General features: G+C 39.3%; 1 protein-coding gene across 2 annotated transcripts in view; it reads left to right on the forward strand.

Annotated features, from left to right (window-relative positions):
• CHN2 (chimerin 2) overlaps positions 1-24261 on the forward strand; it is a 167177-nt gene that overhangs the window by 35218 nt on the left and 107698 nt on the right. The window contains exon 1 of one of the 2 annotated variants that reach the window (XM_059818277.1): positions 20839-20874. The exons of the other annotated variant lie outside the window; for it this stretch is intronic. Within the exon in view, the coding sequence (XP_059674260.1) occupies positions 20871-20874 (4 nt within the window). The 5' untranslated portion in view covers positions 20839-20870. Of the gene's footprint in view, positions 1-20838; positions 20875-24261 lie in introns of those variants that run through there. 2 annotated transcript variants of the gene reach the window in all.

Raw genomic sequence — 24261 nt, forward strand, 5'->3', positions numbered from 1 at the left:
AACTTAGGTAATTTTGCTCCTTAATTTCTCTTAGCTTCTTTCCAGCAGAAGCATAAAGCCAATATGCTCACCAGCTTTAAGGGGAATTTAAAGGGAAGGGCTGGTACAGACCTAGGGGTATGGAAAAGTGAAAGATGAACACATGGAGTTTGAATATTAGGAAAATGAAAAAAATTACTTGTGAATGGATATAACTATTTGTAGATGAAAAAGCCAACAGAGAGGGTATAGGAAAGGGAAAAATAGCAGGGCAAGAAGGGAAACTTTGAACACTTGAGTAGTAGCAGAAAGGAGTAAATTAAATTAAAGAAGAAACCTGTCATTTTAGTGGTGGGAAGCTGTGCTTTCAAAGCATCCCAAGCACATGCTGGCTTTTTCTGTTTGATTGGGGGCTTTCTACATTTTAGTTTTCCTTTAAAATCTACAAGTGCTTTAGCTGAAAGTTTTATGTGTTTTCCTAGTGTCCAATTCTGAATTTTTAAGGAACACGCTGCAAGAGGTAGTTGCAGAGTGGCTCTGCTCTCATAAACAATGAAAGTTAATGAATGAAGGTGAATACTTTGTAATGTGGGATAGAGTTCATTGTCACTATCCAGAAGATGAGAATGAGAGGAGTTATTCTGGGAAAACAATGTTTGTACTATGCAAACCCACTAACGGTATTGTTCACATGGGCAGCAGTATACATATAAAATCTAAGGACTGGGTCTGAAGTAGCACTATGAGAGTGGTACCAGATTGAGTCAGAGTAGGTGCCTGGTTGCTGACATACCACTTTTTAGATCTCTATAGTGGATTGACCCATACACCACTGGTAGTTCAGTGTCAGATTTTGAAGGTAGCACCTGACTGCAGTGAAGGGAATGGCTGGGGAACTATGCCTTTGATACATTAGTCATCTTCGTTTTGCAAGACTGTTGATGACAAAATACTGGTGTTTTGGTTTACGCTATGAAGTTTCTTACAACACAGATGGAACTAACCAAAAAAAGAAAAAGAAAACAGCACCTTATCCAAGAGGAAAAAGCTACATTGAATGCCTTGGCACTTCCCAGGATGTTTGCTCTTTCTTTCTTGATAAAAAAAGAAAGCTTTTGAAACAAATTTGAAAGCATGGATTAGGATGTGTGCCCCATGTATATGTCTCCTACTTGTTTAGTAGGAGAATATATAATAGTAGTAATGGTATATATACTAGTAATTGTACAGTGTGAATTACAGATTACATTCTAAAGAGAAAATCCTCCATAATGAAAAGAATCTTCAGAAATATATTCAGTTTTGTTAAATTGAATTATCAGATGAAAATCTTTTTTTACCTCCAGAGGAGTCAAATGTTCCAAATTCATAATTTTTAGAAAGATTTCAAGAAGTATAGAACTCAAACAAAACTAGAAATCTCAGGTAGTAGAAAAGCATAATTTTTTAATAATATTGAGGGCAACTTATAAAAAGTTGGAATCCAAAATGAATGCGTTGGCTTTGGTATTTATTATTAAAAATCTGCTTTGAATTCTGCATAGTGGAACACTTCTTAGCATTTCCTACCTCTGATTCTTGCTTAGCACGGCTCACAGAAGTAGCTGGTGAAGCCCGACAGGAAATGATCATGTGCAGCCCCGCACGCTTTCACTCCCCTTATAAACTTTGTTTGCATCCTGTTTTTTTCTCGCAGAAAAACAGAACTTGGATGGTGTGGTATTTTAGCTTTGCTTAAATTTTTTTTAACATACACTTCTCTTTTCTGGGAATGGCAAAGATTTTGACTAGCCATGTCTTACAGTCTGATGTTTTATTGCCGTACTGCCCATGATGTTCGAGCTGGGATTGGGAACCTCGTGAGATGATCACTGCACAAACCACCATTTATCACTTCAGAAGGCCTTACTCATTCTTAGTCTACGTCCTGTGTGGTACAGAATACTTTTGTTGGCAGAAGTGATCGTCAGACTTCAGGACGTTAAAACGCCATCTTTAAAGATTACCCTTTTTATGCAATTTCTTGCTTCCATTTGCTCTCAGCTCAGCAAAACCACCTGGGTGTGAACTGTACGGTGTGGCTTCACCATCAGTCATAATTCTTCTGATGAGGAAAGAGATTATTTACCAAATGTTTCAGGTTTGTCAAGAATGCAACTGAAACAAAAGATTGAGATTTCTGCTCACATGCACAAGCTGTGTATTATTCCCCCATGAAAGACATTATTTTTGTGTGCTAAGATGCTATTTAGAAATGGTTCCTGTGTTGCCTGTACTCCAGGAGTGACTGTGGATGGCAGTAGGAGGTTTAGGAGTGCAGGGAATACACATCAGAACCATTCTGTACAGATCTCATTGCAAACAAAGTAAGTAAAACATTGAATCGGATCTCCACTGACAGAAAAGGCTGAAGGTCTATGGAAAGCTGCAGTCATCATTGGCGTCCTCAGAATTAGAATCAGGTTGGAGATCGGCTGGCTTAGGCAAGCTGTCTAGTCCACATGGATGGTATTTAGGTTTTGGCCTTACCATTTTTTGGCAAATTTAGTCTTGGGAAAAATGTTAGTTGGGCTTGATGTAATTAGGTAACTTCAAGTATAAAAAAAATACAGTGATTTCTGAGAACATTTATCCAATAGCAAGTTTAAATGCTGTTGGAGGACAGAAGGCCAAGATAAGTTGTTATAATTGTCCAGCCAGAGGTTGATAGAGCATTGGAGACCCCAGAGCACTCCAGAAATCTTTATGCTGAATCAGCCTTCCCTCATATGGTCTAGGTAGATCTACAGTTGTTGAATAGATCAACAGTAGAGATGGGATGTGAAGAACAATTTTTATCTTATTTTAGAAAGGAGATGATCCTAGAGGCATTGTGAAGAAGTAGCACTGTATGAACACTGCTTGGACAGGAGAAGGAACAGAAAGTGCCTCCAGCTCTTTGAACTTAATTGATAGCGTGGTGGGTGACACTGGAAAATGGCAAAAAGCATAGAGCAGAGAGAGTTTAAGAGACAAGGAGTTTTACATTTCAAAATAGAAAGGTCCTTTTTGAAGATTAATTGTCTTTTAGGACCTGTTAGAACTGGGTGTGTTAAAGACTCTATCTTTCTTTTGATGAAATAGGACCTGAATATTTTATACAATAACATACATTTGCATGCTGTGGAAAGTGATTTTTGTTACATGTATTTATTCCATAAGTTCAGACAAATGCCTTAAGGAATGAGGCTGGTATAATCAACTTCAATATTAACAAAATTTTCAGCAGGGAGGGGCTGCTAATGCAAGCTTAAAATGGCAGTTTAGAACTTTTTTAGTAAGAATTCAGAATTCATCACATATACTGTACATGTTGCTAGAACGATACTTCACTGTATACTGCTGTACTTAAAAATTGGGCGGAAAGAAATCAGTGATTGCCCATCTCTGAGCAGATACCTCAGCACCACTCGCAGCTTGATCAAGCATTCCAGATTTAATAACCCAACTCAGAACAGTTTGGCACAGCCTCATCCTATGTTCAGGGATGAGGTACTGATGGAATTGGTTACTATTTTGGGGTATGCAAAGCCATAACAGTGTAACTACCATGGGTCTCTTGCACAAGGTGCCAAGACCATGACAAATTCCCAGCTGCTATTAAGTAATTTTCTTTATTGGACATGAGAAGTGGAAATAAATGCTTCATTCTTGGTTTAAAATTTAAAATCTGTGTAATCTATACCATAATAATTTGCCAAAATCGGGTCACACAACTTCTGGTTTACCCCTCCATATGGTGTTAGTGCAGGAGTGAAGTTTTTGTTTCCCACCCTACTTGCAATGCATTCAGGAGAACACTTTTTGTAATAGATTGACTTCTAGTTCCACGCCTCTGTGCAACTATCATTTACATTTAAGTCTATAATTTGTTCTGTAATGTCTATTATAAGGAAGCGAGACATGACTATATGACTTTGAGAGAGCAGAAGTGTAAAGTGTTGTGAAATAACCAACCCAGATCTATTAATTACATTTCTTTGTATCATGCTTCCTATGTTTTTTGTTTATGCTACACATGAGGATTTTTAATAGGAAGCTTGATTCTGAAAGCAGTGGAGCATATCAACAATGAAATAATTGTTTTAAGAGGCACTGTAAAGGCTGATAGTCCCAAATTTTACCTACATGTTTTTTGTTTACTTTATGGGCTTGATGCTAGTCTAGACCTGCCTTTAATGCTGCTAGCTTCAAAGCTTCTTAGGTACAAGAGGAGCCTCCCTCTGCCTTTTTTTCCTCCGGCGGTGTGGTTGTTTGAAGCTGCTCTTTGTTTCCAGTCTGTAACATCATAATGTTAGTCTGCATATAACACAGCCATTCAAGTTCTTTCAACTCTATGTAGTAATCACATTTATGAGAATGTTGGTAGGCCTGTAGTCAAAATATTCATTGATAGTGTAAGAGAATGGTGTTACCTGTAACTTTTAAATCACCTCTCTTCAAGAGACTTGAATGGTGGAGAGTGTCCCCAATAATTCAAAATGCCTGAACTACAAGGTTGAAAAGAATCAGCGCCAAATACAGAATACATTTTGAAGAGTGTAATTGAGTGTACTTTGATAGTGTGGCGCATCCAAGGTGAGGCAGTTGGCGAGCTTGCAGTGATTCTGTTGCATGGGTATTTTGAATAACTAAGCAATTGACCTTTTAGGGTCATCAGCATGCAACGAAGAAATTCAGTGCTAAGCACTGAATGTATATGGAGATTTTCCTTTGATGAAAAGGAGACGAAAATTTGACATAAAGCAGTGATTTCAATAACAACTGACGATTAGTGTTTCCTAATTTTAGATGAGCAGCTTGGTACTCTGAGAGCACCTGGTTGGAAGTTTCTAAAGCTGAAAGGTTAGGACTTGGAATCTATTTTGAAAACAGGGCCAAAGTCCCAGCTAACCTCAGATTTACAGGACTAACTCCTTAGTATTTGAGAAGTATGACCAATTAGCATTGTGCCGATGCTGCTAGGAAGGCAGAACTTGGAGACGACCTCATTTTTAATACTTGATACCTGAACACAAGTATTTACATGTATTTTGCTAAGTAAACACTCATTCTTCATAACACAAGATTTTTGGTGAAAGATTTGCATGTTGCTTTTGTTTTTATTTGGTTCCAAGTTCTAATTAGTTCTTAAATGTCTTTTAGAATCTGATTCAGATAGGCTGTTCTGTCATAGGATGTTGACTTTGTATCTGAGTGTGATAAGAGTCCCTTGCTCTTAACAATCAGGCGTAGGCTAGAGAGTATATAGAATACCATTTAAATTTATACGTATTTACGATATCTTCATTCCCCAAACAAAAATAAATAAATAATAAGAAAGGAACCTGGCTATTTCTAACCATGAGTAACATGGCTGGCAGGTTAATTGCAGGCTTAGGCATGAATATGCAAAGGCGGAGATGATTCACAATTGCAGGAATAAAAGGACAATGAATGGAGTCTTTGGCTAGATACACAGTTATGCCAGTGAGGCCTGGCACCAGAGAGGATAAATATAATACTTCCTCGGTTGGGCAATCATCATGATCAAGAACAAGTTGTTCCATGAGCAGAACTGCAATGAAACCTGGTTTCATATGGGTTTGTAACATACCCACTGCGCTTCATGACTTCACTTCCTCACCATGAGCTTCACCCCAGTATCTGCAGCTGCAGTTCCCGTGGTCTTGAGCTTCACCCCAGTACCTGCAGCTGCAGTTCCCGTGGTCTTCAGTGCTCCCTTGCCTCAAAGCAATATCTCCTGTGCTCTCCCTGCAATAATATTTCCTCCTCCCCTCATGCTCCCTTGACTGCCGGCTGGGCTGGAGGCAGCATGCATTGCTCTTAAATTTAACAAACCGAACTCTTAAATCGCTGCTGTGGCTTTTCTCGCATTGGTAAGTCACAAATTTTACCTTCGTTCTTGAGAATTCAGCTGATAAAATGTAAGGGTAACCTTAAGACACTATTTAGTTGGGAAAAAAACAATTGAGATGTTCAAAGTCTGAATTCAGACTGAAATTTTGCGGCTTGAAACTATATTTTGTATCTATTGGACTGTAGGATCTCAGTGGCTTTTAAAAATCTCTAGTCCTCAAGATGCAGAGAGGCCCTTGACTAAATCCTGGTTAACTCTCACCAACTTAGGAGGAAAGTGAAGAGTTATCCTTTGTATCAATTATATATTTATTGATGGGCATTTAAGTTTTACCACTTCTTTGGTAACTTTCCTTCACTGCATAATGGATTAGGAAAGTTCTTTTAATGTGCCTGTGTTGGATAATATGAGTGGTGCACTCTTGTGGTTTTGTGACCATAAGGATTTGCAAAACGCTCATTTGCAAGGTGACAGAGTACTAAGATGGTTCTGGACAGTCTTCCCACACAACGTGCTTTTAGCTGCAGCAGCACTTCGCAGTAGATCTATCATGAATGGTACAGCACTGGCAGTATTTGCTGTTGTTTCAGTGCACTACAGTTGCATTTCTCTTTCTCCCTGGTTTTGCTTTATGCTCTGTGACAGTTGACTCACTTGGTGAGTGTCTATGAGCTCTGCTTTTTCTTGTAGCTTTTCAAATAGCCCGAGTGATGAAAAGAGATGGAATGAAACGGGACATTGGCCCTTGTTTTGCTTCTTTGCTGATTTCCAGCAGGTTTTTTTCCATGTAATTTCCATATGAAACAGATTATAGTGTGGTGATCCGAATAGGTTTGAAAAGTAGTATGACATTTACCACAAAGTACTTGTGAGGAATAAAGACTGAACTGGCTTTATGGCTGTTTGGGTTGTAGAGGAATGAAGCTTTGATCAATAATCTTGAAGTACACAAAATTGCTGCTGACGTCTTTAGTGGATGTACATAATGAGGAAGACAAGGCAGTCATATGGAACAGTATGCTCGTCTGGACAAGCTGAGCCAATCCAAAAAACCCTAAAGTAGTTTCTGCTTTAAAGAGTGATCTCTGATTGACTGTGTCAGAATGAGGTTACAGTGTCCCAGCAAGCAGTGACTGGCATTTTTTTGAAGAGTAATAGTGAAAATGCAACTTGAGAGAGGCTTTGACAAAATGAGCTCATAAACTCTGAGAACATGTAAGTAGGGCAGTAACCATCAGGAGCAGACCGATGACTTACAGTGTGCATGTCACTGGTGGAACTGATAGTAGAGTACTGAGTCAGTCCTCCTCATCTCCTCCAAAAAGGAAGTCACAAAAGATAACAGCAAACAAGACAGACACCAGAATGATACGGGGCCTGAGTAATGTATGCGTCTTGTACAATAAACTTAAAAAACTCATCAGGCACATTTTACTAAAAAGGAGTTTGAGGGAGAGCTTGATTACAGCATACAAATTCCTCCACAGAGAGGAGATAGGAAGTGCTAAAGGCTTTTTTTAATTTAGTGGAAAATGAGTAACAGTCAGAAACAGAAACCAGAAAAAGTTGAAGTAGAAATAAGGTACTCGATTTAACATGAGAAAGGATGAATGAGCGAGGGAGATGGTGCAGTCTCTATCCCTTGATTTCTTCCAGTCAACACTGAATGCTTTTCAAAAAGGTGCGTTTTCATAAAACATTAGTAAAAATAAGGGTGTGATATATAGGCCATTATACAGTCTCAGGCCTGGTGTCCCATGAAACTTAATAAAATGACTGGATCACTTCGGCTGAAGACACTACTGTAGTGGTTAATCCACAAGAAGCCTGTATATGAGTACAGTTAAGGTGCCTGTTTCACACGCTGACCTATTTTCGTGCTGAAGTAATTCAGTGGTTAAGCTCATGGTGAGAATTAGTCACAAACTTATTTTGCTATAACAATTTCTGTTTGCCTTTTAAACCTCTTATCATCTCACAACACTTTTAATTCGTAGAGCAGCATTACTAATTAGTATACATATGATACTGAAAACACTGGTAGGCAAACAGTGATGAAGAGCCAAGAGAGGAAGAATAAAATACTGTTTTATTTGCGATTCACAATAATTACTTGCTTTTCTTAAATTGAATGAATGGCAGTGGCCTTGTGGATGCAGAGCGAAGTGTGTGATGCCATTTTTCTAAAAGTTTATGGCTTTAGAAGTATCCCAGGATTGGAGAAGAGGAAGCAGGAGGGAGATGGGCTTTTCAAAAGCATTAGACAAAAACATTTCAAAAGGTATTTTAGGGTTAGATGATTACAGAATTAATATTGATGATTGGTAGAGCAACTGCAAGAACTTTTTTAAATGTCACTATTTATTCTGAGTTCATTTTCTTCTGAAGGAGGCTTTCAGGAAAGATTACAGGACTTTGAGGTGTAAATTGATAAAATTTGCACTACTGTTTTTAGGAGTGAGGAAGCCTCTTCGGTAGCAGTGCAGAGGTCAGAGAGATTTTTAAAATATAATTTAACTTTTTGTTATTGGTAGGGTTTTTTTGTTTAGCTATATGGCCTTATCCTTTCTTTAAAAGGAGCTGCAAGAGAAGGTCAATTCAGGGAGTACAGCTGATGCCTGCTGGGAGGGGGACATCATAGCTTGGCATACAAAATATCTGGTCATGAGGACCCTCCCCAGAAGCATCTAAGTGCTGTAATCAAAAGCAGTGCTATATTTTTGTATGCAGCTTCAGTTCTGGTGAGTGCTAAGTACCCTCAATTTTAACCATACTCAGATCTGAAAATGATCAGCCATGGGAGCAATTCATGGCTTACACTTTCTGGACCCTGTACCTTGTCAGTCTTCTAATGACATCTACTCTGTGTCTTGACCTCTACCCCTTACACACTGATCTCTGCAAAAAGGACTAAAAGACTGTTCTATTTAATAGAAAGGACATAGCAAGAAACACTAGATGGGTCTGAAAGAAGAGAGCTGTCAGTAATACACGGGATTTGAGTCAATATCAGGTACAGTGCTCTGGTATTTTATTTTCTCTATTTCTTTCTTGCTCCAGATGTTATACTGTGTTAAGTGCCAAGTTAAGCAGCACGTCATTGTTCTTATTTTTGCCATCCTAACAATTTAAAGCTAAGTTTGGGTCACGAATGGGAATAATCTTCTGTTTCCTTCCCTGTCATTAGTGGGGCTTTGAGCACTGAATGGCTTTTCAGGAGAGTTATGAATTTCCTTTTGTTTTCCTCCCTGGCGGAGTGGAATAAGCTACAGGCTGGTGAATTTTATTTCACTGAAGTGTTCCTCTTGGAAAATAAAATGAAAGCTGTGCCACAAATCCAGCCCCAAGTATCCAGTCTGGGGAAAGGCCAATGTTTGATAATGCTCTATTGGGATCTAACGGGTCGTGTGGCAGTTCCCGTTCGCTAGAGCCATCTTTGTGAGGGTAGCCTGACCTTCTGCAGACCTGGGAACAGAGAGGAGAACATCTTCAGTAAATGGGTATCACATGAGAGGAAAAAGTAAAACTTCATTATTGCCACTGTGCAGTTCATTTGAGGAAAAAAACATGTTCTGATATCAAAATCAGTGTTGTTAGCTGTCATTTAGTGTCACCCTTTTCAGTTTTCTTTGTTGAAGCATGTGTCCAATAAAAAATGAGCAAATGTTCCTCATGAAGGGAACTTCTTAAACTCAGGATTTAGAAACTAAAACAGTGATTTCCTGTCTCTCTGTCAAAAGAAGTAATTTTAATTATTTACAATTCTGTTCCCATTTCCTACCTTTGTTTTAAAAATGGTCAAAAGAGTTGTTAGTTGCAATAAGTAGATACAGACAATTTTTGAGCACAGCTACACAACAGCCAACATCTAATTTATAAAACACAGGTAGTAGGGCTGAGTTCAGGAGGCTTTGGGGGGTTTTCTTTATGTTAGGTATGTTAAATTCCTTTGGCATGCTTTGTAGAGGTCCTTATGTTAACAGGAACTTTGACTATGTAGCAACAGCAAAATAGGTAGCAAAATTTTATATTGTGGATTGGAAATTAATTTTCCTGTGGTGATTTCACATAAATTGAAACTCTTGAGGGGCAAATTTTGCACTCTCCTGAAATCAGTTTGATGTGTGTGTATTCATCCGGGGATTGAAATTGATCCCATGAGATCTTTTCTCTATCAGCATTCTCTTAATTCATGTGGGCAATAGGATTTCAGTTTTACACAATTAGAAGTGCAGTCTTGCTCTGAGCTATATAGATGAAGTTGTGCATATGCATATATGTGTTGTGCATCTCCTTTGTGCATGGACACGTTCAGGACCTCTTCATAACCTTGAATAGAAATTCTTGACTTGAGAATAACGGCCCTTCCAAAAGTCTGAAAGATTTAGTTAAGCAATATTTTTATCTAGTATTTCTCCTTTATCTTCTCTTCCAGCACGCAGTCACATAGCAGATTTTGTGCTGTAGAGACAGAGATAAAAATCCTCTCAAAACCTCCCCCATGATGGACCACTTGTCATACTGTTCTGAAATGCTTCTTCTCTATCGTAGGAGTGGAGATTTGTAGCTGCCTCGGTGGGAGGGGAAGGGAGCAGAAAAGAAGGTTTATTCCATCCATCTTACACAGGACTCAAACACAGCTGGAAGCATCTCTCTAGACTGATAATTAAAGTAGCCCAAATGACTGGCTCAGACTAGATGCACAACTTCTAGATGGCTAAGTTGAGACAAATCCCTAGAAACATTTCATTATGCTCCGTCTGTCCAGGCTTAGTCTTTGGACAATCTGAGGCCTGACAGAGGGACCAAACCGGTTTGTCTCAGCAGCTTACCAGTAACTAGTGGGTTTGTGTCCAGATCACAGAATCACAGAATCACAGAATCACAGAATCACTACGGTTGGAAAAGACCTGTAAGATCATCAAGTCCAACCTGGGGGGGGGGAAAAAAAAAAAACAAAAACACAAAAAACCCATCACACAACAACAACAACATGCCACAACCCACCCAACACCACACAGCACCATGTCCATCAAGCTACATCCCACAATGCCACATCCACACGCTCCTTGAATATCTCCAGGGAGGGTGACTCTACCACCTCCCTGGGCAGCCTATTCCAATGTTTCACTACTCTCTCAGTAAAGAACTTTTTCCTAATATCTAGCCTGAACCTCCCCTGGCGCAACTTGAGGCCATTTCCTCTTGTCCTGTCACTAGTCACTTGGGAGAAGAGACCAACACCCACCTCTCTGCAACCCCCTTTCAGGTAGTTGTAGAAAGCGATAAGGTATAAGATAAGCGATAAGATGTCCCAATGCACAGGTATGTCTTAAGTGTGGTAGTGATTGGGTCAGATTAATCTGTTTTAAATAAGTATAAATTACATGCCAGTCTGACGCATCATTTCTTTGGCAGATTCGGGCAGAAGATAATGATGATTTTATCTTCTTTGGAAAGAATATACCAAGCACTGCATCCCATGGTATACCTGACAGGTATACCTGGCTTTCAGCCACTGGATTATCTCTGCCAGTGCCACACCATCAGAAGCTATTAGCTCTGTTCTTACCTCTTCATCCACCACCATTTTAATAGCTTTGCACTCTGTATACCAATGTGCATTGGATCTTGACTAATCAGCTAATTGGATCTTGTTAATCAGCTTCTAAACTGCTTTTATTGGAAACTTTTGGCTGAGATGTTAAGACTGTGTTCAACACGGTTGGCATTTCTGCTTGGATGTAGTGTGATAACTTTTGAACTCCAGATCTGATGAGTTTCACTGTTTGAGAAATGTAATGTGTGTCAGTGAGCTGGACCTGACTGTTTGGTTGGAAATCAGGAAGAAAAGAGGACAAGACATGAAACTTCTTGCAGCTGTTTGTGGAGCCACTGCTGGGAGGTGAGGAAGGCATGGAGTTTTTGGTGTGCTCAGGGAACAATCCTGGCAGAAGCTAAGAAGCATGCAGCTACTTACATAGCAGCTATTGCCAACACTGAAACATTGCAGCTTTTTTTCCAGCCCATCCTCAGTTGCTTATCATGGCTGTCTTGCTGGAAGTAACTATTTTCTCAGATCTTCCCACAGATATGCTTGTTTAAGATGTTTCCTGACCTTGTTCCATCCAAAACAAGCTTGGTTAATTTATGCAGCCTAAAAACCATGGCTTTGTTTAACCCTACCTGCTGCACTTCTGTGAGCTGAGACATCTGGCAGGAGGGCTGTGTGAGGGAGCTGGGCAATAATCTTTTCATTGAATTATAGAAAAGTTGGTTGGAAGGGGCCTTTGGAGGTCTTGAATCAAACCCATTTCCAGCGCTGTATCTGGTGAACCATGGCTTTGTCCAGCTTAATCTTGAAAACCTCCAAGAACAGATACTGCACCATCTCTCTGGTCAGCCTGTTCCACTGCTGCCCAGAATTTTGTTTAATCATGTTCGTCGTCCGATCTGAACCATCCAACTGTAGTTTGTGAAGTTTGCCACTTGCTGCATTGTCTGCAACTCCCGAGGAGAGTTTGAGTCTGTCATCACTCCAGCTGCTCTTTAAGCAATTGTAGGCTGCTATTGGATTGCCTCTTGGCCTCCTCTGCCACACTAACAAAGCCCAGCTCCCTTAACCTCTCATTGTGGGTAATGTGCCTTCTGTGTGGTCTTTGTATTATTCGTGAAGAAAGCGTGCTGTTGGTTCATATTCAGTTTGGAATGCACCATAACCCCTGGGTCATTTCAGCAAGGCAGCTACACAACCAGTCAATTCCCAGCCTTCAGTAATGTATGGAGTTAGTCTGCCTCAGACACCGAACTTCACGCTTCTTGTTGAACATGATGAAGTTTCTGTTGCCCCAATCCTCAGTTTATCAAGGTCCTTCTGAACTGAATCTCTCAGGGAAAGATTAAGCTAAACAGTAATTTACTATTATCCACAAAGTTGCTGAGGGGTCTGTCTTATCGCTCGAGTAGTTGATGAAGATATTGAACTATATCAGCCCGCTATTGATATTGGGGTACTCTGCTCATTACCAGCTGCAAAGCAGTTGTAAAGTCATTGATTATCACCCTTCAGGACTGTCAGTCCTACCAAACAATTTTCAACTGACCTAAGAGTCTGTTCTTCTAGCCCTTGCTTCCTTAACTCCCAAATGAGTATGGGAGGGTCACAGCGTCAAAAACCTTAGTAAGTCAAGGTAGATTGCATCCACCTCCCTCTCCTCATCCACATAGCAGGTCATTTTGTAACAGAAAGCAGTCAGCGCGATCAAGTATAGTCTGCCTGCGTTGACTGTTTTTGATTGCCTTCTTGTCCTTCATGTGTCTGGAAGTGGACTCCAAGGAACATGTTCCCTGCCCTGTCCAGGGACTGAGGCGAGGCTGACTGACCTGTTGTTTTCTTGGTCCCCCTTCTTGCCTTTCTTAAGGTAAGCATAATATCAGCATTTTTGCAGGTGCTGGGAACCTACCCTGATTGTGTGCATTTTTTCATACATAATGGCCACACAATCACATCAGCCAACTCTTTTGGCACCCTTGGATGAATCCCATCCAGCCCCAGGTATTTTAATAAATACCTCTAGTTTTGCTGATGAGTCCCTAACCAGTTACTTCCCCGCTGTCAACTGCCCGTCTCTTTCCCAAACTGTAGAGGTGCATGCAGAGATCTGGAAGCAAGCTTGTCCATGTTGCCTGTCAGAGGGTTGTCTACCCCATTCAACTCTGGACCTACATTTTCCCTGAACTTCCTTTTGCTGCTGGCATTGCTTGCAGAAGCCCTTCTTGTTTCCCTTTGCATAGCTTGCTAATTCAGCTGTAGCTGGCCTTTGACCTTCCTGATGGTAACTCCTAGTGACCGAGCAATGTGTTTATACTCCTTCTCTGTTGCCTTTATAACCAGCAGAACTGCTTCTTGGAGGGGATGTGTATCTGTGGCTTGGGTGTTCATTAAAGCACAGGGAAGCTGGAAGTCCACAGATGGTGTTCCAGTCGCTCTCCCTCCAGGGCAGAGGAGTGCCTGCTAAAGATACCGTCTTAATATTTATATCATTTCAGTCACCTGCTTTTGTACACATGTAGCAGGTCATGAGAAACTATTACTTTCCATATCCCTGATGGCTATTTACAGTATGACTAATTTATCTCACCAGGCACTCTATTATAAATATGTATTATATTAGGATACTGGAGTAAATGGCCATGTTGTACAGAAGAATTGCTCTGGTTCAACATAATACTTTTACAGTTATACTACAGTGTTACTACTTTTGAATTCAGTGCAGTTAAAGTGTCATAAAATTGAAATATAGGAAGTGAACCTGTCTACAGTTTGCATGTTTTTTTACTTCAGAGACCAAATAATGGCAGCTGGCTACATTCTGTATTTTAAAGTCAAGAAAAAGCAATGCATACATAAAACTTTTCCCATGGTTATTCCCTGTGGGTACTGATGTATGCTGTAGGATTGTTTATGTCCAAAACACTCCAGAGTGAGTGGGTATGATGTAGCTCTGATGGTGTCATGTGGGAAGGAACCTCCTTCAGCTTGGTTGCCCTGCTCTCAAACTCTTCTGCTGAGCCAACGTTGTTGGCCATTGTTGGAAATGGCGTGTTGGGTGAGATGGGCATTTGGTCTTCCCTTGGTATTGCCACTTTTTTGCTATTATTACTTTTATATTTTGATACTTTTAACTTTCTTTTATACATATTTAGCTCTAGTGGATGTGTTTTCTAGTACATTTTGTTAGTAACTAGAATTGTCAATAGGATGGATAAATAAATAATGTTGTGAAAGCTTTTTCAAGTCAATCTTCCAGCACATCTGTTTGTTTTGTAATGCATTAATGGCAGCACAAATGTCCACTGTTTCATTAATTGCATTTCTTATTCAAGCTGAAATGGCTTATCCCTGGTTAGTTTCTAGTACCAGAGAGTAACAAAAGAGCAGTTGACTTTGACCTTAATTCAGTTTACTCAGTGAAACATCAGTGTGCGAGGTCTGCTGCACAACTGTATTTTAGAATTATGTTTCTTTTAAGAAGACAGCTCAAAGGTCACAAGAGACACTTCTTGAAAGATTTTCAATAACAGCTTGTTTGCAAAATGAAATTCCAAATCAGTAAATGAATAATGAATAGAGCTGGAATTGGGTATATAACAATAACTTTTAGAAGTGGGTAAGGAAGACATGTCCTTGTCCAGTTTGAACAGGAAAAAACAAGTACATGACCTGAAATTAGAAGAGACACCTGAACTATACAGCTATTTGAGATTTGTTTTTTTCCTGGATAATTCTGTCTGTCCCACCATACTTGGATTTTTCTTTTTTTGTTTGCTGGTAACTTTTGTCTCAGTACTTCAGTTACTTCCTGCACTTATCTGCTCCTTTGTGGAGTTAGGGAGTACTTTGTTATTCATGAGGAACTAAATCAATCATCACTTTCTCATGTCATCTTGCATTGCATCAGCTTCCTTTTTCAGATTAAATGGATGGGTGTAGCTCTCTATGGTGTCTAGCAGTGCTGTTTGCTGGCTTGGTTTTGGGTGGTGGTTGCTCAATAGTAGCTTAAACATTTAAACACTGCAGTTAATGTATGTTTATCCATGCCAGTGCAAGGCTTGGTGTTTAAGCACTGTTGGGGTAAATGGGCATTTTCACTGCAGTGATGCTGTACCATTATCCCTAGAGTCATAATTGTAAAGATTTGCATTTTCAGTGGAGCTGAGTAAGGATTAAGAGCATAAGCAGGAGAGAGGTGGGTTGTAGAGATATAACTGAGAGCATAATTTGTCCTGCCAGCATCCTAGAATTGTTAATGATGCCTTAGAAGAAGTAAAAGAACTTGAGATTTTTGCTTGCAAGATTGCCAATTAATTTGTTTACTGGGGGGGTTGAAGGAATATTTTATGAAGTATGAGAGCAAAAAATACCTTATAATTTCAAGTTTACTTTTCAGTCTAGAGCTGCATTCAGGTTGGAGTAGAATTGAGATTCTATTGAAACAGAAAAACTAAGACTTTTTCCAGTGCACTGCATGGTCTGCTCTGCTCTGATTTAGTTCCCTGATGGTGTAAGACTCTGCTACCTAAGTTAATACATTAATATTCATTGGGTAGATCAGTATTGCACTGTTGGAGCCAATAAATTGTGGTTTAGTTTAAAATGAGAGATGATATTTTATACATTATGTTAGCATACAATTTTTATTAGCATATCAGACTGTGAAAGAGTGATGCATTGCAGTAAAAAGCCAAGTATTTCAAGTTAATTGCTATTCCATTAAGTAGAAGTGGTGGTTTCAGCTTAAAAGAGTGTAGAGAAATGTTTGGCTAATGAAAAGAGTGCTCAGAGTGATAATAACCGTTTGAGGCAGTGAAGATGCCGGCTGAAAATACTCACCTCGGTGGTCAGAACTGAAGGCCTTCAGAAGCAGGTGGTGAGACGGGACTAGCCCAGCCTGCAGGAGCACTTACGGGATGAGCCCGAGAGGCAGAGGTGCCCGCCGAAGCCCCGTTGTGCTACTAAAAGTAAAAGCAATAAACAGCCGCCAAGATAAACATTCAGCAGCAGGTTTGTCTGACCTGACCTGCTCTTTTTGTCCGGAACAAGCAGTGTGAGAGAGCAGAAACCACATTAAAGCGCTCAGTTAGAGGGTGGCTGGTAGACGCAGGTGTGATCCAGCAGGTTCTCTGTGCCGTGCCACCGCTGCTGGGGCTGTGCTCTGCCGGCACGCTGCCAGCCCACACGGACGAGCGTCTCTTCTCGCAGGGGCCACAGGGAGGACAGGGAATCAAGCCTCCTGCTGTGCTTTGGGCAGGTGTGGAGCCATCACTTTTTGGGATGTGCCACCAGGTGCGAGCACAGCCACTCATGCTCCTTCTTGATTTCCTTCCACATCCACACCCTACAGCTTCTTACTTCCTTCGCCATGGAGGGGTTGAAGCTGAAATCAGAGTGGAGGGAGGGAATTCAGCTCCCACTGCCTGCTATGGACATCTCCGTTTGGAAATACTGAAGGAAAGCTCCTGAGACTCATTTTGACTCGTAATGCAACAGACGTTTTCTTCCCTGTACCCCTCTTCAGCGATGCTCTCAACAGCTACCATTGATTTCTGTGCCCCGAGTGGAGCACTGCAGCGCTACAGAGCTATTTTTGTCGGATTAGAAATATTTACTCCACTGAACTTCGCACTGAAGATTGGATTTATTTACTTCTGTCTGCCTCTCTTTCTACCCTGCCCCTGCTTTGTGTCAGTGTAGAGAGCCACTTCTTTTGAAAGGTGCTCTGTTGTTTGAGGTAGCAGACATATTTGCGTCTCATTTTACCATGATGTCTAAAAGCCAGATTTGAACTGGGACTCTGCTGCTGCACAAGGCTCGGGGCAAGGTGGCTTCATCCCCAGGAAAGCTCAGAGAGGCTGGGAGAAAGACTCTGCTGGTTTTCTCTCTTACACAGATGGAGCATAACACAGGGAGTATTTGGAAGACTTAGAAATTAATATCTGACGTTTCAGTACTGCCCTTTAATTGCAAACCCATCCTTTGTCATGCCTAAATATCAGGGTGTTCCCTCCTGATACATCCCTGAGCTGTGTCACTGGTTTCTCTTTTTTCTAGCTGGACCTGTGAAACTCAGAATAAAAAATTGGTAAAACCACAAAATTTGTTTTGGAAGTCAGTGCAAAGAGGGAAGAAAACTTACCGATCGTTCCATATACTCTTTTATGAAAAATCCACTGAAACCTGAAGTGATCAAAAGAGTTGTAGTGAGTGTGTGAGATGGAGTACACAGATCACACTTGTAAAATTAAAGGCTGAATCTTAATGAGTTTGTGAGGAAGAGAAATCTACATCTATATATGCTGGTAAATGTGTATGAGCATATTCAGAAGAAAGATGGACCTCGATGAACTTTTTCAGCTGTATTAGGATATAGCTGCCGGAGCACATCCATTTTTAAATCTGCTTGTATAGTACTGGTGTTTGGTCAGGGCTGCTGTGTTTTACTTCTGTTATAGGTAAAGATTCAGGTTTCAGTTCTGAAATAAGGTTTTCTTCACAATATTTATGGATGAAGGAACTGAACTTGAACTGGATTTGAATTAAAAAGTGTTTGATACTGCTTCTAGTCTGGGATTTTGGTAGTTTTTTAGCTTAGCTTTTAAAGAGGTTTTTAGTAGGGTTTTTTTTCATCAGGTTAGATACTTATTTCAGTGATCAGCAGAATCTGTGTTCATCCAGTGGATAGTTTGAGGAATATACTTCTGTAGTTCTGCAGGTTGTTTTAATCTTTACTACTTTAGCGGTTTGTGTAAATTGTGTCATAGGAGAATACTTCTGTAGATCTGGACATGGGTGCAAAAATCAAGTGCCATTTCAGTGGCAAGAGTTCTGGACTGTAAGGGATAAATCAGAGAGTAGCTGCTTCTGGCTACTATTATATAGTGCATGAATAAAATTATTATAATTGATAAGCGTAAGTTCTTGATACTTCAGTGTAGAGTACATTGCAGTCACAGGTATTGAGCTTACCAAGAGGAGCATGAGAACTACCTGCTGTTAACACCATAGCCACTGGGATTTCTGAGCTCACGATGCTTATATATAATTCTGGACAGCTCTTTGGCTGAAATAAATCACTCCCACCCTACTGAAGTCAATGGAGCAATTGTAAGTTTTATAAATCAAAGTTTGGCACTCTCTGATATAAAAAAAATTTATTGAGTTGGAATATCATGGGCGTCTCACTCAGTTGTAGGCTGCATTCATTTTTTACCTCTGAGGAGATGTTTCTTTAGTACTGATTATGCTACTTTATTCCCACTTACAGTCACCTTTTGTTAAATGTAAAGCTAATACATATTTTGTAGCACTTTTGAAGTAAACCATGCGAGTATTTGTCACCTATTGTTCAGAAGACAATAAAGATAATCATTTAGATGCAGAATAAGTGGTGCAAGAATGTAGTCCACCAAACTAAGATACACAAAAAGTAGCATGCCTGCTAGGCTAACACTTCTGTACAGCGGCAGGAGCAGTCAAGAGCACGCCTCTGAAATCCTGGTAGGAACTGGTGCGAAAAGATACCTGTACTTTGAAGGACATTGCAACTTTAAGTTGAATCTGTTTTAAGAGAAATCATAAAAGCTGCAAAAGCTTTTTTCAGAGCTGGCATCAAACCACTTTGGCACCTAATTAGTCATCGCTTCCATTGTTATAAAACCACTGGAGCATTTTCAAGTGAGTGTTTTGAGATCAGCATTTGTACAAGGCTCTCCTGCTATATTATATATATATAATATATATATATATTATATAATATATATATATTATATTATATAATATATATATTATATAATATATATATTATATTATTATTATATTAGTGCTCGCAATGCATTTCTTCGGGAGGTGTGATTTGCAGCTAATGATCACGAAGCACCACCTCATGTTGATTTTTTGTTAGTGCTTTTGAGCACAACCACTGGGTCATTAGATGGAAGCTCACATTTCACGGCTCTTTTAGCCAAGGGTTATGTCATCATAAATTGTCTGCAACAGAACTTGGCGTTCTCCTGAATTTCACTGTCTAATGGCACCAATTGTGTGCCTCGTGGACCTCATCAGATATACATGACTGCTCTCAAATCTGGCCTCTTCACTCCAGTGGGGACTGAGTTTTGGACCCTAATGAGTGAGAAGCTGGGAGGAAATGTGGTTCTTCTAGACAATAAATTAGTTTCAGAAAAGAAGCATTTCTCTATTGAAAATGTTTACCATTTGGGGACTCTGGACCAGCCTTTGCACAGCGGCGGTGTAAGTAAATTGACTGGCATCAGATAAAATGATGCACTGAAATCAAACTGCTGAGCAATAGGGTATAGGCATGTCTTTGAAAACACAGTGAAGTCAGGTGCTGTTCTCTGGTGCACCTTAGCAGGGAAGGCTATGTTCAGGGTGAGCTGCAGTTTGCTTTTGAATAACTCACTCTTCAGTAGAAATATGTTATTACAAAACCTTGATCCTGATTAATTTTATTATTTATGTGATGTGTCACTTTAGTAAAAATGTAACATAAATGTATTGAGGTTGCTTTTTCTCATGCTCTCAGAAGGAACTAAATCTCCACCATTTTTCTTAACATTTATAAGCAAAGCTTCCCAATGTAATAACAAATCAGCTGATGTTATCCCTAGTGTGTTTGTGTGATGCTCCGTGCTTCTTGTTTTGTTTGTTTGTTTGTTTTTAACACCATCTTCTTCTGTTTTCTAGCTATTTTTGTGTTGCATTCAGATGAAACTGTTCTCTTAGTAGTTAGGGGAGGGTGCTGTGACTGGTACTTATGACTGTGAAACGGATAGCCCTCCTGTTACCCTTTTGCTTTTCCATCCCTTTTCCTTTTATCTGTTGGATGCTTGCCGCACGCTATAATCACAAGCACTTTTAGGTCAGCAACTGCTGTGTTTTATTTTTAAACTGTACTTGTTAGCAGTTGGACATAACACCAAACCTAATTTTGGGTTCCAAATGCCGCCATAATGGGAATATTTAATGATAATAAAATGCTTCGCTTCTGTCTCATTTGGAGTTCCACCTAATCTGACTAAGCAATCAGCAGTTAGTAGGCAGATCTAAATGAAATATTATTACTCCATAAAGCCATTTAAATTTGAATAGCCTTTTATTTAAGATGCATAAGCATTTTTCCAACATTTGGTCTGTTAGACAAAGTATATGCTGTAAAAGAAGCGTTTATTGCTTGCTTGTAGAAGTAAAATATTATATTGGTAAGTTAGCTGGAAGCTTATAGATATTCTAAAAAGATGACAAGGTAAGATAAGCAGTAGAGCTAAGCCGAAATTGCTCTGGAGGTCTTTCTGAATAGCTGTCAGTTTTATGTTCTCCTAACACAATAATGGGCACTCCCAGGAGGTGGGAGTCTCATGGGATAATTATTCTCCTGAGGTTTAGATTGGTTTTGCTGTGCCTTTTCCACAGATGGGTAAGACTGCCTTGTAATTATTCTCCTGCTCTTTCAGTAGATTTTTCAAATGTAGAAATTAATAGAATTAATTTTGTATACATGCACTGTACTTACATTACGTAGCATATTAATGAATTTCAAGCAATATTAAATGCTATCAGATGGCACTAGTAAGTGATCTGGTTAGCTTTTGTCTTACAAATTGGATTTAAGTCTCACTGTGCTTGCCTTTTGAGATGTGTTTCTTTTTAATATTCAGGTCTATTTTCTGCTGTCATAAGCAGGCATATTTACTCTCTCAGCCTGGTTTACCTTTAACTATCCTTGAAAATAACAAGCACAAGAAGTGAAAGTTTAAAATAAATGTATATTTTATAACTGTAGAATATTTTTATAGTTCCTGGTGCACAAAGCTGACATAGTTGCTCACTGTCTCTCTGCGAGCATCAAATAATGTTGATGAAATGAAGCAAAAGCTTGGCAAAAATTTAGCTTCATTTGGGGTGGCTTGTAGGGCAGCACATAGTCTCAGTCATTAGTTACAAACCTTTGGTGTTGCCAATAAACCCGCAGACAAATAGAAACCTCAGCCTCTGGATTCTCAAGAAAATCTGTATTTTGGGAGGTTTAGCTACTAGGATGATCTGACAAGCTCTGACAAGCTTTCCTGTATGATTAGCAAACATATAGGAAAAGCAGGAAAATCTTTTAAGAAAAGCATTTCATGTGGATTAGTGTATTTACAAGATGAAATCTCCATCCTAGCTCGGGTGGTGTTGGAGATGAGAGCACTAGCTCATCTTTTTACCCAGCTTTCCTGTCTCCCAAGATCGGAGCAGAACTGCAGAGCGGTGGTTGCTACTAAGACTTGCAGTTCTTGCTCGGCACCAATGCTTAAACCAACTCTTAGCTTAAAAAAAAATTGCATCATATAGCTTTGGAGATTTGCCAAATCTTCCCAAAGGAAAGGCTTGAATTTGTTTTGTTCTCCCCGCTCTGTGCTCCAGAGTAACATTACTCTAACTATGCTGACAGTTTTGAGTCTGAGCGTGTAAACACATGTTCATTCTTTGGGATTCAAGAAATACTTGAACTTGAACCTCATTTTGTTAGATGAAGACTGTCAGAGGAACAAAGCTCTACTTGATTTCATTACTAGGAGGCAAATGATGGAAAGCATCTTTTTTGTGTCCATAGCTATTGAAATTTTGACTCATTTGCTGTTTAAAGGGGAGCCTGTGCTGGGTCATGAAGATCGGATGCTGATTTTGGCCCACAGGAAAAAAAAATGAGGGTATTTGACGCCTAAACTTTATCATTCGGAGTAGAAATCCCAGTAGAAAGTGTACTTGCTTACTGATATTGTGTTGAATATTGGTTATTATTGAACTGCTGGAAGCTAATAGCAAATATATTTGCTAAGATTTTGACGAATATTTCTTCTTTTCCCTGCGCTTCTGCCATGAAATATAGTAAATATTATTGTGCCAAAACCATAGCCTTATTCATAATTAATTGACCTTACACAAAGTGTTTTAGTGGAATGAGTTAGAGGGTTTGTTCAAAATTGTGGCACCTGTGTGTATCTTTAAAAATAACTCCAAGGAAGAGAATATTTTTTCTTAATTTACTGATTTTATGATCAAAGATCTGATGGATGAGCTTTTAAGTACTGGCTTGACTGTCTTCCGAGTGTATCTGCAAGATAGGTGGGGTATAGTGGGGTAAGAAATAAATTTTCTTTGTGATTTCTACAAGGGTGAAAAACAATTCCAGAAAAGTTACTGAGAAGAATTGTGGTTTCTCCTTCCTTTGTAATTTATTCATGTAAAAATAACAAGCCTATCTCTAATTATACAGAAGCAAAATCCATTTTTACATGGGAATTACTGCTTTCACTGTATTTGATTTACTTCTCACATATAAAGAAGCTCCATGTGTTCTAAGACACTTAAATATTCTTGCGTTATATGCGTCTTTAAAATTTGCAAAGTAGGAAATTGGGATATTAGCCAGGCAGCAGTCGCATTTTCCTTTACACATTATGGGTGGCTAAATTCTGTCCTCCCACTCAATGCCTCTGTAGGCACTTGTACATCTGTCCTACGAGCACTGTTTTGGATGTGTTTTAATTTGACGATTAAAATGTTACAGAGACCTGGGGTTTGCCTCATATGACATGCCGTTAACCACTGTGTTTCTCTAGGGAAAATGCAGTCAACGTTGCAACTTTCAAAGCAAAATTGTCACCCATGCCCACGCATCAGGATATTTTGCACAGCCCTGTTGGTTAGTTTGATGAAACTTGTGGAAGACCTAAGTGTATTTTAAATGTTATAGTGTTTCATACAAAGTATTTTGCAACTATAGGGTACTGTAAGAACTCATAATCAACTGTAGAAGTGCCAGGCTGTAGTAAAAAGCTCCTGCAAGAATTACAGACTTCCAGAAGGCAATTAAAATTCCGCCTGAGTAAGGAAACAATACATAAACCATATTCTTCTGAGAGGAAGTTGTCCATGATCGTTTTCTAGTTATTTTAAATATGGGTAGTAACTTTTTTATTGCTAAGATTGCAGGGAGGAAAGTTTAGTTATGTAGACCTTTCTAAGCCATAAGAATCTTGTCAGCATAAATTGATTGTTGTGGAACCTAATTTTAAGAAGATAAACATTTCTTTATTATTTAGATCCAAATTAACAACTGTAGGAACAGCAGTACTAGGGAAGCAGTTAAATGGTGGGTGGTGATATAATAGAAAAGAGTGTGAAGTGTTTGTCCATTTCTACAACGTATTTGAAGAGAAGGTGGGTGCCTCATTAGTATCTGACATTGGTTAATCAAAACTATTTTTTTTAAAAAAGATAAGTTGAAGATCCAGAAACTAACTTTGCATAAAATAATAATTCAATTGGCCTTGAATGTAATTGACATGCTTAGATCCAGCAAAACTGTAATTAAAAGTCCACCAAAAGACTGTAATTAAAAGAAAAATGTGGGTTTGTAACAGAGACAGTACACAGGTACAGTATTGCCTCATATCCGAGGAGCCCTGATTATTCAGAGTTTTATCAGAGAACTGTGGGAATGATTAATATGCTTTGCAGGTGGGTGGTGTTTTTCCTGTTTTTCATGCTTTAATGTATAGAAGCAAATATTGCAGCAAATACTACAGGACCTGTAAAGGAAGCCAAAAAAAGGTCTAATTATTTGCTAACCTTTTATTCTTCTGCAGGTCATTATGCATGCTTTGCATGGCAGAGTAGTTCTCATCTCTGATGGCCGAGCCTTGAAATTGTGTTTAGGCTGCAGAGTTCAGTGAAGTCCCTAGCATAGAAGCAGCCCCTATGCTGAGTGCAACTAATTTTGTAATTTTTGTAAGTTACCAACATAAATTCTCTAAAC

This window comes from Gavia stellata, chromosome 6, assembly GCF_030936135.1.
Source record: "Gavia stellata isolate bGavSte3 chromosome 6, bGavSte3.hap2, whole genome shotgun sequence".
Classification (NCBI taxonomy): domain Eukaryota; kingdom Metazoa; phylum Chordata; class Aves; order Gaviiformes; family Gaviidae; genus Gavia; species Gavia stellata.